We start from the raw sequence: 13,181 nt of genomic DNA on the forward strand, positions 1-13,181 counted from the left end.
CAGGGAAGGGTTCAGAGCTGCTGTATATTGGGTCGCTATACATCGCAGGCAACTCAATGGCACATAACAGTAATACACTATGACAGGTTTGGAAGCAGGAGTGGCATCCACTTCCTAAACAACGTCCCTCCAGAAACTCTATGAACTTTGATAAATGTTGATAGTTGTAGAGGGACTTCAGGCCTTCATGATGAACAAAATAAATAAGGCCTTCATGGGGTCGCTATGAGTTGTGCTCAACTTGAAGGCAATCAACAACAAAAACAACAATTACTAATATATATAAGATTAGCATGTTATATGTATACAATATATATTACTGTTGGCCTAGTGTCAAGAAGTTGCATAGCTTATGTACTGTCAAGTAGGAACCGACCCATAGCTGACCCTCTGGTGGGTTTTCAGAGGCAATTAAGCACACAGAAGATTGTTCATACTTCTCCCACAGACCAGCTGGCAGCTTCGAACCATGTGCTTTCAGGATGGCAGCACAACTTCTTGCCACTAGGCCACCAGAGCTCTCTATATTAGCATATATATACTATATACTATATACTATATACTATATACTATATACTATATACTATATACTATATACTATATACTATATATATAATCTCATAATATTTGCCAATTATTACACATGTAGAAATTGTTAAGATATGATAACTTTGACTATGTACATTGTTGTTGATTGCCTTTGAGTAGAGCACAACTCATAGCGACCCTATGAACAAAAGGCCTGAAGTCCCTCTACAACTATCAACACTGATCAAATTTGTAGAGTTTCTGGAGACAAGTTGTTTAGGAAGTGGACGCCACTCCTGCTTCCAAACCTGTCATAGAATGTTATTGGTTGAGTCTCCTGTGATGCATAGTGACCCAATATACAGCAGCTCTGAACCCTTCCCTGTCCTGAGCCAGTCTCACTAATTCTGACACACCAACCACATCGACCCAGTTGGCTATGTATACTTTCACTAAAATGTGAAAAACGGCTCCTTAATTCTTCGGCTATTGCATTTCAGGTGCCCCCTTGAACGCCTCACTTGACTCCCCCACATACCCAGCCCTGTAGGAGTCCGCTGCATTGGGCTCTAAACCACGGCAATAATATGCTTGTCTGTAGGTATCTCGCCACGAGAAGGGAAGGCAGGATTCTAACCAGTAACCTGCACCCCGGGGTCAACAACAGCACTTCCACAGTAGGCAAGAGGTAGAAGCAATGAAGATGTCCATCCACAGCTGAACACGGATGGACCAGATGTGGTCTAGACACACAATGGAGTCTTGGCCATAAAGAGAGAGGAAGTCCTGGTACAACTTGACATCATCATGTTGAATTAGGCAAGTCAGTTGCAAAAGGCAAATACTGCATGAGCCCATGTACATAAGATAAGCAAATTTATAGAGGCCAAAGGTTATTAGGCCAGGAGGGAGGAGGGGGCGTGGGAGGAGAGGGAGAGGGAAGGGGGAGTTCTTACCTAAAGGGCATTGAGATTATGTTAAAGGAGACCTAGTGGCGCTATGGGTTAGCATTGGGTTGCTAATCCAAAGGTCAGGGGGTCCAACCCACCAGATGCTTCTTAAGAAACAAATGAAGCAGTCTTCTCCTACGAAGATTTACAACCTCAGAAGCCCTTCAAGGCAGTTCCACTCTGTCCCATGTGGCAGAAGGCTGGACAGTCTCCTCCTGTGTGATTGACTATCTCTGAAAACACGCTGGAGGGTCAGCTATGGGTCGGTTCCAACTCTCTGGTACACAACACACACATTAACTACTACCCTGTCCTACAGGGTAAGGACTTGTGTACAAACACACACACATATATATAAATAGTTTTTAAAGTGGTAAAAATATGCATAGCATAAAAATCCCACTTGCATTGATTTCGACTTCTGGCAACCCTGTGGAATGTCATGAAACTGCTCCATGGATCGCCCCATTTCCCCAGATAAGGACATGGCCTCGAAGTTTCTATGATGATAATATTCACTCACGCGTGCCACAGAAGAGATGGTTTGGTCCCACACGGATCTGATCCTCATTTCTGAGTCACCATCCCTGGGTGAATCTGCCAAGGGACATTTTTGGACCCAGATGAAACACTGACAAAAGTCATGACTGCCAATAATGGCAGGGAGTGAACAGGACGCTGACATGGAGAATTTGGGCTGGGCTCAGAGGAAGGCATGTCTGAAAGCCACAAAGTCAAGGGCATCTTCCCTAGGGAGCCAAGAGCAGGGCCCAGCAGATCTCACAGAAGCACGGCTGCAGAACCTCCAAAGAGAAAGATCTGTGCGTGGGGACCCCCTTCTCGCCACCATCATCATTATCATCATCATCAACTGCCCAGGTCTCCTGGAGCACAACTACCTCCCACCAGAAGTTCTGGTGTCTGCTCTGGCACCGGCAGAGACAAGGCGTGGAGGAAGATGCCTGGTTGGAGAATGAGCATAGCTGTCATGAGCTGGTACCGAGAGTGGAGACGCCGCTGAATGTGGAAAGCCTGGCTCCTGGCTAAGGGAATGCCCAGCTGTGCTGTAGCATCTGGAAGATCTGGGGAAATGGATACGAGAACTGAGGCAGTGCACGCGAAGGAGCCTTCAAGTGGATCAGGCTGACAGAAGGTATGAGCAGTGTAGAAAAAAAGGTGCCAGGGAGCCAAAGAGCTCCTCCCGCCAAGTTCTGTGGACGGCTGGCTGCTGGGGGGACTGGGGACACCCCCTTCTCCAGCCTGCTGTCTCAACAGGCTGCTCCTGCCGCTGGATGAGGAAGGAAGCAGACCTGTGAATCCCTCAAAAGCACAGTCTATCAAAGTTTCCAAATTGAACGGAGGATTCTCAGCAAAAGGGACAGGTTCCCTCAGAGTCCTGGTTCAATAGGGACGGGCAAGCCAGTGATTGGCTATCGAAAAGGGGCGTGAAGTAGCCGGCTTACACACTTTCATGAGCGTAGTTATTAGCGAGATGACTGCAAGTGTGAAAAACTCCAAAATATACATGAGCAAAACGTACTACAAAAGATTGCATAAAACACAATATGCATGCATGAAACACAATGTGTAATATGAATGATTCAGATATAGATAGACCTCTTTAAAGTGGAAAAAGTGGAGTCTGATTCCGCCATATAATGCCTTGACCTCTCCCAGTCTCAGGTCCACAGTCAACACTCTTGGTACCAACAGCCAGAAAAATTAAAAGATGAGTTGCATTGGGAAAGTCTACTGTCAGGGACCTCTGCAGAGTACTGAAGAGCAATGATGTCAGTCTAGAGACTTAGGTGCATCAGATTCAAGCCATAGTCTTTGCAATGACTTGCTATGCATCAGAAAGCTGGGCAATGACTAGGGAGGATGGAAGGGGAATGGACGCTTTCAAGCTGTGGTGCTGGAGAAGAGTATTGAATATACCATGGACTTTTAGGAGAACAAGCAGGTTTGTCATAGAGAAGGTAAAACCAGGCTGCTCCTTGGAGGCAAGGACTCTGAAGCTTCATCTGACATACTCTGGGTATGTTGCAAGAAGGGACCAGTCCTTGGAAAGGGACATCAAGTTTGGGAGGGTGGAGGGACAGCTCAAGAGAAGAAGACCCTCAATGAGACGGATTGATTCAGACACTGGGGTGGTGGGAGTAGGTGTGTCAGAGACAATAAGGTTGGTATAGGATAGAGCAGGGTTTAGGGTTGTTGTAAAGAGGGTCACTATGAGTTGCCAGAAACTCAACAGCACATAGCAACAACAAAAGGAAGACAGAGGCAGAGGGTGCTGCAAGCTGTCAGCATTGCTCAGCTTCTCAGCTTCTGACCTCAGAAGGTCAGAGGTTCAGATCCACCCAGAAGCACCTCAGAAGAAAGACCTTGTGATTTGTTTCTAAAAAATTGGCCACTAAAAACCTTATGGTACACAATTCTCTGGCACATGGAGCTGCTGTGAATCAGTGTGGAACAGCAGCAAAAAGTCTGGGGACTTATTCCAGACAGCAACATGGACGTGTATGTCTGCTGGGGAGATCTGTGCCCAGGACATTTGTCCTAGTGAGAAAACATGGGCAGTAGAGGGAGGGTCCTGTCATTGTCAGAGGGGAGGCAGAAGACAGTGAAACACAAAGAAGGCATGATGCTTGCAAAGTTAAGGAAGCCTAATCTCAGTAAGTCTTAACCCTGTGACTTTACCAAGTCACTTCACATCTGCTGTCCACCCTTCACTCATTCATTCACCCATTTATTTGCCCTTTAAACCAAAAGATGAGTGAGTACTTCGTGAATGGCAGGCCCTGTCCCAGGCAGTGGAGCCTTTGCGGGCAAGACAGCTGTCGATTCTGGTCCTTGGGATCACAGCTGTGAAGCACCTGGACAAGGCATCAGTTACTATCAGTGGGGCCCTGCCAGGATGGGGCAGTGCAGGTCTAGGGGCTGAGAGGAGACCTCAGTCCAGCATGGGTCACTCAGAGGCCCTCAAATTCCTGTTCTCAAAAAGGGTTTCTCGCAAGTGAAATGGGAAATGCTCAATAACTCCTTTAGGGATGCTGTGTGCACCATCCAGTGAGAAGATGGGGAGCAGGAAGTAGCCGGTGTGGGTACCCTCACTTTATTGTTCTTTACTCCGTGGTACTCTGCAGATCCTGCATTTCTGACAAATTGAGGCTTGTGTGAGTCCTGTATCAAGCAAGCAATAAATAGTGACATTTCCCATCGGTGTGCCTCTGTGGCCCATTTTGGTTATTACCAGGCCAAAGGTGGTACAGCACTGGTCTATCCATTTGCTGTACAGAGATAAATCATGGTTGCTGTGAAGCTAAACACTGTGACACTGATGTGTCAGATGTGATAATGGTTTCCCATGGTGGACAGTGTTTGGTGGAGCTCCCTGATTAAAACAAGCTTGAAAGCAGGAGTGGCATCCACTTCCAAAATAGCTTGCCTCTGGAAACTCTATGCACTTGGAGAAATGAAGAAAGTTCACAGGGTTGCTATTAGTCACCTTTGACTCGACGTCATTTAACAACAATGTTTTTAGGAAAACTCTCGCACATTTAATAGACCACAGTTAGTGTCAGTGTGACGTTAAATGCACTTGTTGCCTCTGAGTCTCTTCCACCTCACTCCAACCATTCATCCAGGATCTGAGGTTGTAAATCATGGCTAGAGACGTCTGTCCATCTTTCTACCCTGAGCTGCTGGTATTTGAACCACCAGCAACATGAGGTCTTTGGGTTAACAGCTCACCTTGCTACAAACTATGCTACCATAACTCCTTTTATATACCTTGTGGTTGTTGTGTATCATCAAGTCAGAACTGACTCATGGGTGACCCTCCAGCGGGCTGTCAGAGGCAGCCAATCACATGGGAGGAGACTGTACATCTTTCTCCCATGGAGCAAGTGGTGGATTTGAACTATGAGCTTTTGGGTTGGCAGCACAACTCCTTACCATTAAGCCACCAGAGCTCCCTTTTGATAGCCTGGGAAAGCGAAAATGTATGTGACTCTTGTTGTGGCAAATACTCACTTCATTGAGACTGGCTGGAACCCAACTGACAGTATCTCCAAGGTCCTACTAGAATTGGGTTTTGTCTGTTGACGTTTAGTAGCTATCTGCTGAATTAATAAAGGACAGTAGTGTTTACTGAACTTTGAGGTACTTTGAGGGTCACCAAAAAAAGTCAGCCCCAACTTACTGCAGATGATTGGATCTGAACTCACAGTGGCCTCATTTTATCACAGAGAAGTGAGTAGTTTTCTTGCTGTAATTTTTCCAGAAGCAGATTGCCAGGTCTTTCCTCTGACGTACCACTGGATGGATGAGTTCATATGGCCAATTTTTATGTTAATCATCAAGCCCAGACTATCTGGGTCTCCCTTGGACCTTCTTAGGGTCACATTACTTGTCAAAAGATAAAGCCCTCTGTAGACTAGGAAATCATTGCTGTCCTGACCTCCCTTCCCCAAGGGCCCCTGCAAGGACCCTGCCCAAACTTCAATACATAAGGAGTTAAAGCCTCGTTCAGCTGGGCTTCTCTTAGAACTCTGTCCCTATGTTCTAACTGTGATTACTGTCTCTGAAAACCCGCTAGAGGGTCAGCTATGGGTCTGTTTTGACTCTATAGTACACAATAACATCACATTGGCTGATATTACATTGCTTATTTATACCTGGAGAAACTGAGGCACAGGACAGCAATGTTACTTGCACAAGTTTCTGTAGGGACAGTGCATGACCGCAGCCTCTGACAAAGGTGACACTGTTAGTCTCACAGATGGTGGAAAGGGGGCTCAGGGAATAAGAGATCTCATCCTGTCCCCATCCTCAAAGTGTGAAGGAAACCTGTGAACGAAGGCACAGGGTGGGGGCGGGGGGCAGCATCTAGGAAGGCAAGTGGTTCTCTCTTCAGCACGGAGAAGAGGTTGGCAGGTGGAGAGGTGTTGCAGGAGGGTGGGCAGGCTGATAGGTGAAAGCTTGGGCAGGAGGAGGCCACCCGGAGGGGCTCTGGGTGCCATGAATGCGGAAAACAGCACTGGTTCTAGCACCTTCTCACGGTCTGGGGCTGCTGCTTCCTCCAGCAGAAGTGTAAACTTTGTGCTTTCTGAGGCCTGTCGGGGATAGATCTGCTGCTGCCTCAGTTTCCCCTCACTGGCAATGATGCTTTTCTACCACACCCAGCCTCATCCTCCTTCACTTCTCCCTTTCTCTGCCTGGACGCATGAGGCAACACTGCCCTGTTAGGGAGAGAGCCCAGGAGCACGTGTGTCCTGCCTCACTTTGTTCATCTGTCAAATGGTATTAAAACCACCAACAAGGTGGGTAACAGAGGCAGCAGAACAAATGGGCAAGAACCTGGGTCTGACTGAGGACTCCGGGGCTCCCCTACTGAGTCCCACCTAGCCAGTTACTGCCCCCTCCTGTGCCCACCTCCCTGCTCCAGGGAGCTCTGATGGCCAAGCGAGTGGGGAACTGTGCGACCACCCCAAAGGCCCCAAATCCACCAGCTGCTCCAAGGAGAAAGATCTTCTTATGAGGTTGATGGAAGCCAAAGTGATTCCATTTTGCTGACCATCTGATCCTACCTGAACATGCCTATCTGTGTGTTCCAGGGAGTAGTAAATCAATTGATTGAGGTTTGCCCCCAAAACATGGTTTATAACCTGCCCCTGCAGGTAGTTAATGGCTAAATCCAAGTGTAATGGAAAAAATGGAAAATGGCCCCAAGCCCTTGAAACTGCTATGACGACTTTCAACCAGCCACGTAGAACGAATAAATCCCCTACTCTTCTCTTTGGGGCTGAAGTTATACTGAGCTGCCTCTCAACACCCCCTGGAGAATCAGCTATGAGTCAGTTCCGACTTGACAGGACACAACAAAGACAAGCTCCCCAGCTCCAGGACGAAGACAAGATTGCAGTGTGACCCTGTGAGGATTAACACGTACTACCTGGCCAGCACTCAGCTGTCCCCGGCTCCGAGTTGATGTGAAATATATTCGCTGTCACTGGCACTGACAGCGGCTGGACACTCTCTGGGAGCCAGGCAAGGTGTTTCTAACTTGCTGGGCAAATCCAGGTTTGATGGACTCAACTGTCAGGTAATAATAACATTTATTGTTTGGTCGCTGCACATGAAGCGTAAGTCATAACATGCCTGACCTCATTTGATGCACACAGTGGCCCCGTGCACAGTCATTACCATGTCCTATGTGCCTTCTGCAAAAGAAGATACCGAGATTTCATCAGCCATATCTCAGCCAATATGTGTCACAGTGAGGCTTCAACAAATTGAAGTCATCTGAGACCTAGAAAGTGCTGCATTTCCCCCAAGAAGTAATGCAGTCAAATCTTTATCAACATACTGTCACTTTGCCTCTTCGAAGTAATAGGAATTAACATTGCAAGGGCCCTGAAGTTTGATCAAGACTCCTTTTGATGTGCTTTACACATGTCACCTTGCTGTATCTCAAGATAATACAACAGCCTTCATTATCACCGAGGCAGAACCAACCTGTAGCTGACCCTCCGGAGGTTTCCAGAGGCTGTAAATCACACAGGAGGGGACTGCCCATCTTTCTCTCTTGGAACAGCTGGTCCATTCAAACTACCTGCTTTTGGATTGGCAGCACAGATATTCCAAGGAAGACGTTCTTAAAGGCCCTATTTTACAGATTTTAAAAAAACCAAGGCACAGTGCAGTTAACTCACTCTTCCAAGATGACACAGCTGCAAAGAAAGTCCTGGCAGGGCCAGAACTGGAACAGAAGCAGAAGGCAAGGAGTTTGGGTCTGTGATTGAGCAGAGCTCATCCCGAGCTTGTTTACGCCTGAAATTCTTTCCACCATCCCACCTCCGATAAAACCCATCACACCTCGCCCAGACCTTCCGTTTCTCCTGGAGCCTGGGCTCAAAACTGCTTAGCAAGTCTGGTATTTTCTTACTATGCAAATATTTCTATTCTCTATTTAAAGACCCCACCCATCTGCCTGCACACTGCAGGTCTGTCTGATGGTAGTGGAGGAGTTTAAAGGGGCGACCAGCCTTTTCCCCAGGAGCCTTCTAGGTGGAGCTGAGTTGAAATGTTTGGCCCGGGCCCCTCCTATGCCAGCCAGTCTTTGATGCTGGGAACGGTACTCTGTGTGCCCGGGAGCCACACTCTGTATGCCAAGTGTGGCTTGCCAGGAGCAGTGTGGTGCCCTTGTCTGCCACACGAAGACACACGCTGGCAAGCACGCACTCACATCCCTCCACATACATTCATGCGCTGGGGCGAGTGAGCTCTTCCACGCGCTCATTCGCGTACATACTACCACACCCTCCTGGGGATCAAGTTCAGGAGCCCAAAGAAAATCCAGAGTTTGTGTCTCACCACATAGTCAATCAGAAGCCCAATTTCTCTTTTAAATTCACTGTCTCTGAATCGAGTCTGATGTAGCATTTCTCTGCCCCTCCACCCACCATAATATCAAACACTCCATGGGGCACATATGACAATGAAAACCGAGGTACGTCCTTCAAAGATGCGTCCTCTGTCTCAGCGCATCCCACTTCCACAGATAATGTGAGAATAGTAGTTTCTCTTTTCTGCCACTATGTTATATGCTTACTTGCTAGCAAAGGGCCGGATAAACCAGTACCAGTATTAAAAAAAAAAAAGTTCAAAGGATTGGGAGGGTCTCGCTTTCCAAAGTGCAGCTCAGCTAAAAAAAAAAAAAAACTCCAAAAACCCGTGTGGTTGAAGTCTGCCAGCTCACCTACCCAAAGCCCTGCGCTGCGCTCTGCTTTTCAAAAAAGTCTCAGTGTATTTACTGAAATTGTCATTTCTTCCCGCCCCCCTGTGCCCGAGAACTTCAATGAGCCACGCCGGAGCACAAAACCTACATTCAAGTCAGCTTTTGGGACGCCAGGCTAACTCCTCCCACGCGTATTTACTTGGTTTAACTCTCTCGACTCTGTTGCCACTGCCTCCCCCAACTCGGCAGAGCGCCACGCTCGCCTCACCCCTGAAAAGGTCTCCTGCCTTGCCAGGACCCCACTTTCTCAAGACCAAGTCACCGCAGGAGGGCCAGCCGCAATGCCAGCCCAGATGGGCACTTGCCATCTCGTGTTCCAGTCTGTACGCTGACCCCTTTCCTGTAAAGGCCCGGACAGTTAGGGGTCGACAGCTTAAGCCCAAGAGAGGGGCGTAAGAGAGAAGCAGAACCTAGGATTTCATCAGCTCGCCAAGCAAACTGATAGTACATTGAACTTTAAAGGGGAGTCGAATGACTGTCCACCAGGCTCATCCAAGTAAAAAAAAAAAGAAAAAGGGGGAAAAATGGTTTAAATGGCTTAGGACATTTGAGCTGTCTTCAAGGACTCCTATAGTAAAACGCCAAGCATGTTCTCCGAAAGGGTGAGAGCTAAATAGCGGCAGTAAAAAGAAATTAATAATAATAATAATAATCGGAAACGGGTTGAAGGGCATGTGCTTTGCGAAGCCGAGCGCCGAAATGGTTAAGCAGGCAGCGTTGGTTAGCAGCACCGCTCCCCACCGGTGTCCCGCCGAGGGGAAAATTCGCTGGACTTCGCCTCGGGAATCCCGCCTCGGGCTACTTTATTGCGCAAAGTTGTCTCCAGTGGACTTTCCAGTATTTTCCCTCCTTGGCCAGGCCGATGGCACCTCTCCTCCTGGCCCGTCTACCTACGCGCGCGCCCTGGGCAGCCGGAGCCGGCGCGGGGTCCCCGGCCTCCCGGACCTGGGACGGAGCCGCCCGCGCCGCCCGGAAAAGGAGCGGAGGGAAGGCTGGAGGCGCGGAGCAGGAGGCTGGGGCGCAGCGCGGTGGTTACCTTGGTCCACAGACCCCATGATGCGCAGGGGATGGCAGAGCCCCGGTCGGAAGGCAGCCTCTCTCTGCATCTGGAGGGCGTGGGGCTCGGCGCGGTTGGGATGGAGAAGGGTCGCGTGCGCGGCTCAGCAGCGCAGGGGGCGCCGTCCCCACATGCTCGGGCGCCCGGGCCGGAGCCTCCAGCGGCCGGGCTGCGCCTGGGCTCCCGGAGGCGGCGGGACGGGGCTCGGCACTCGGCTTTCTCGGGAGGCAGCGCGACTTCCTTCCCCGCGCTCGGTGTTTATAGGCTTTCAATGCAGTAAAATAACGGGATTCCCTCACTGTTTCCTCCTGTTTACCCAGCGCCATGGAAACCGCTGGATCCCATCCATCTCCGAAACGAAGGGCTTTCCTGCAAACTCCACACTCAGGAATCCATGACGTCGCCTCCTCCGCGGCCAGCCAGCTCCGTGGCTCCCTCGGCCGCCAGCACAAGCCCCTGATTGTTCGCGAGAAAGTCGGGGAGAGGGAGTGAGGCAGGCGACGCGAGGGCCGGGGCGGGGGGCGCGCGGGGGCGCAGAGCCACAGCCAGCGGTGCCCGCAGCCCCTTTTAATAAAACCTGCCAGGACGCCCAGTTGCCTAGTTTTCCACACTGGCACCCCACAGAGACAGCTTGCTAGGGTTCACCCCAACTCCCCAGGTCGTGGGGTCCCTAAACCCTGACCCAGGGGTCCCCCAGTCCCTCCTGGCCCCTAGCTGGCCAGATTTTTGTTTTCAGGGATGGTGAGTCGGAGGAGAAAGAAGGAAAAGAAATAAATAACAGTGCCTTGTGTCAACTCTCCAACTTGAAGATATTTTTTGGAGGAGTTTATTTTTAGATTCATTTAGAAAATCCAGGGTTCCCAGCGGTGCTCAGAGCCTCCAGCGATGCTGAAATGGCCAAAGAGACACCGAATCCAGGCAACTCGTATGTTTACACACGCCGGGCATAAACAGGAAAATAGAGGGAAGGGATGTCGTGAACTCTACAGAGGGTTCTAGAAGGTTGTCTGTGCGGTGCCACGCGGGACACCAACAGGACGCAACCCCACGAGCTCTGCACAGGGGACACTGGGTGCACACGTCATTATGCATTTTTTCAGGGTTTAGACTAGATTTGCGTGTTCACCTGCCTGCATGCTGGGAAATCCAGGCCTGACATAAAGCCCTCTTTGAAAATGGACACTTCACATAGTGTTGTGAGCGTTGATAAAACTCCGGGTAGCAAGTAAGGCTAATGACTCATCAGTCACCCCTCAACTTTCTCAGAGAGAAACTTGAGCTTAAAGAGGCATTGAGAGGGAGCTGGCTCACAGCCCTGGGACCTCTGGTTCCCAGCCCGGGCTTCAGAAGCTTGAGATGGAACCAGGCCTGCTAGGAGATGCGACTCCAGAGAATAACTGGGATCAGGCCTGAGGTCCCCTTGCCCCAGAAGGACAACTTCAACTTGGTGGTCTCCACAGTGGGGTTGAACTGCCCTCAAAATCCAACTACTATCCACTAATAGAGCAGAAGAGAACTGCCCCATAAGGTTTGCAAGGCTGTAAATCTTTATGGAAAGAAACTAGTGGAGGCCAACCGCCCAACTTCCAGTTAGGTAGCTGCCCACTGTTTAATCTTCTGCACCACCAGGACTCCTGTTCCCCTGAAGAGTTGCCATCATCTGCCTACCTACTGTGTGCCAAGCCCTGACGCTTCATCTTGGACAGCTCACAGCTGCTCTGCAAATGAAAAACCCTTCTCTCCAACTTCCCAAATACAGAAACTGAGGCATGTAGAGGGGAGGCACGTGCCCGTGGGTTCACTGGACAAGCACTGACCACCAGCTGGGAGAACTGGGGAGGGGCCTTTTTCAATGGCACCCGTAGGGGAAGTGTTAATCTCGCAGGCCCCTCCACCCATCGCCTGAGATGTGAACACGGTGGCTAGCCTTCCCAGTTTGCCTGGACTGAGGGCATTCTTGAGATGTGGAACTTTCAGCTTGAAAACTGGGAAAGTCCAGAGCGAGCCAAGAGGAGCTGGTCATCTGAGGCATGAATGAAACTAGACTCATGTGGCCAGAAGGCACCTGGCCGGACAGTGCGTAGTGCCCACCGCCGCAAAAAGTTCTACTGAACAGTCTAGATGAGGCAGAATGGAGAGCTGACTGGAATCAGGCGGCTGCCTCCCCCAAATTCTCACTCAGTAAAATGGGCACATTAGCCACGCCTTCCTCACGGAGCTGATTCTTCTATCAACCAAACTGCTAAGAACACAAATGTGCATAGTGCTTGCTAAGGAGCTCTGGCAGCCTAGTGGCAAGAAGCTACACTGCAATTCAGAAAGCACACGGTTCGAGGCTGCCAGCTGCTCCGCAGGAAAAGGATGGACAGTCTCCTCCCACATATACAAACACAATTAGCCTCCTTTCTACAGCGATGGACGATAGTGATGGCCCTGTGACTGTCATCAGTTGTCTCTGAGTGGGGGGTCCTTGCCTCGACTCCCCAAGTACAGAGCTACACATGGCTCTCAAGGCTGCAGCTTCTTAGAAAAAGATGGCCAAGCTTAACTCCCAAGGTGCCTCTGGGTGGGTTTGAACCACCAACCTTTGGGCTAGTAGTTGAGTTCTTAACACTGTGTCACCAAGGCTCCTTCTTGACCTTCAAAATCCCCACTGCTACCAAGCCAAAGGAACTGCACTGCCAACACAAAGGTTGTTGTTGTTATGTGCCATCGAGTCGCTTGCAACTCATAGCGACCCTATGTACAACAGCCCTAAACTCCACTCTGTCCTGTGCCAATCGCACTGTCTCCGACACTCCCATCCCAATTATCCCAGTCACTGAATCAATCCACCTCATAGAGG

The 13,181-nt window shown here is 49.7% G+C and overlaps 1 protein-coding gene across 1 annotated transcript in view; it reads right to left on the bottom strand.

The window, feature by feature from the left end:
* The window catches only part of NFATC2 (nuclear factor of activated T-cells, cytoplasmic, calcineurin-dependent 2), a 196,975-nt gene extending 186,590 nt beyond the window's left edge, over positions 1-10,385 (bottom strand). Inside the window, exon 1 of the mRNA XM_006881643.1 lies at positions 10,316-10,385. Coding sequence (XP_006881705.1) covers positions 10,316-10,385 — 70 coding nt within the window. The remainder of the gene's footprint in view (positions 1-10,315) is intronic.
* Between the last annotated feature and the right edge of the window lie 2,796 nt (positions 10,386-13,181).

The sequence above is a fragment of the Elephantulus edwardii genome, unplaced genomic scaffold, assembly GCF_000299155.1.
Source record: "Elephantulus edwardii isolate Elephantulus edwardi_28Jun2011 unplaced genomic scaffold, EleEdw1.0 scaffold00015, whole genome shotgun sequence".
Taxonomy (NCBI): Eukaryota; Metazoa; Chordata; class Mammalia; order Macroscelidea; family Macroscelididae; genus Elephantulus; species Elephantulus edwardii.